At 58.1% G+C, this 804-nt stretch overlaps 2 protein-coding genes across 2 annotated transcripts in view; both read right to left on the bottom strand.

Annotated features, from left to right (window-relative positions):
* Positions 1-221: 221 nt before the first annotated feature.
* Positions 222-485, bottom strand: EMH_0091310 (uncharacterized protein; the record flags this gene model as incomplete). The annotated part of the gene is made up of 1 exon (XM_013501702.1): positions 222-485. The coding sequence occupies one exon, from the start codon at positions 483-485 to the stop codon at positions 222-224; it is 264 nt and encodes an 87-aa protein (XP_013357156.1).
* A 267-nt stretch (positions 486-752) lies between these two features.
* Positions 753-804, bottom strand: part of EMH_0091300 (uncharacterized protein) — a gene marked incomplete at both ends in the record, with an annotated part of 1,405 nt that continues 1,353 nt past the window's right edge. The window contains one exon of the mRNA XM_013501701.1: positions 753-804. Within this exon, the coding sequence (XP_013357155.1) occupies positions 753-804 (52 nt within the window).

The raw sequence follows: 804 nt of genomic DNA, 5'->3' as shown, positions 1-804 counted from the left end.
CGAAGTGGGAAATGACAGTTGCGTCAGTAGGCAGCTCTGTCGAAGATGCCAACTGAATATAGCACACCACCACACCAACACTTCCGTACGGCCTTTTGTGTCGTACGCCCTTCTATGCTTCAGCAGCTTCCAAGCGAGCTGGGCATTGCCCAGCTGTGTGAACAGCAGAAACCCCCGCTGCAGTGACAACGGGGAAACGGTGGCTGGCGTTTCGCATACTCCTACTTTGCGCTGCCATAACATACGGCAAGCCCTACCTGCTCAGCTGATCCACTTTCCTGAGACGGCGTGACTCCCGAAGGTAGTTGCTGCGATGCAGCAGAAGCCCTGGACGAAGACGCAAAAGAATCTTCAACTGGCGCTGTGGAGGTGCTGGCAGTTCCTTCTTCGGCAGGAGCAAGAGCTTCTGCTACGGGTGGCTGAGGAGACTCCTTTGTCACCTGATGGTACACAAGAGAGCACGCACTCGACAGGCTGTCGCCCATCCGCTTTCCCAATACGGGCAGAGCAAGGGGCAACACGCATTGAATGCGGACATGCTAGCTAACAATATGGTCTGAACTCATCTGAGAGGCTCACACCTGCTGCACGCGGGGAAAACCCCCTGTGCTGTGGCTCAACGACTGCAGGCGGTCCTCGCTGCATTTGGCGGCCTGAAGTGCCAAGGGGGGACGGCCCCTCACCGCCACCTTCTGCCTTGGGCTCTTTACCATCAGCTCGCAACACACAGGGCCTTGAAGGCGGCGGGTGCACTAGTTTGTCAGTGGGTTGGCCGGTGGACGGCCGGCCAGAGTCACCACCCAG

This window comes from Eimeria mitis, genomic scaffold (genome assembly GCF_000499745.2).
Source record: "Eimeria mitis Houghton genomic scaffold, Emh_scaff7396, whole genome shotgun sequence".
In the NCBI taxonomy this organism is placed as follows: domain Eukaryota; phylum Apicomplexa; class Conoidasida; order Eucoccidiorida; family Eimeriidae; genus Eimeria; species Eimeria mitis.
Note: the sequence above shows the minus strand (reverse complement) of the source record. Positions and strands in the feature narration are given on the sequence as shown.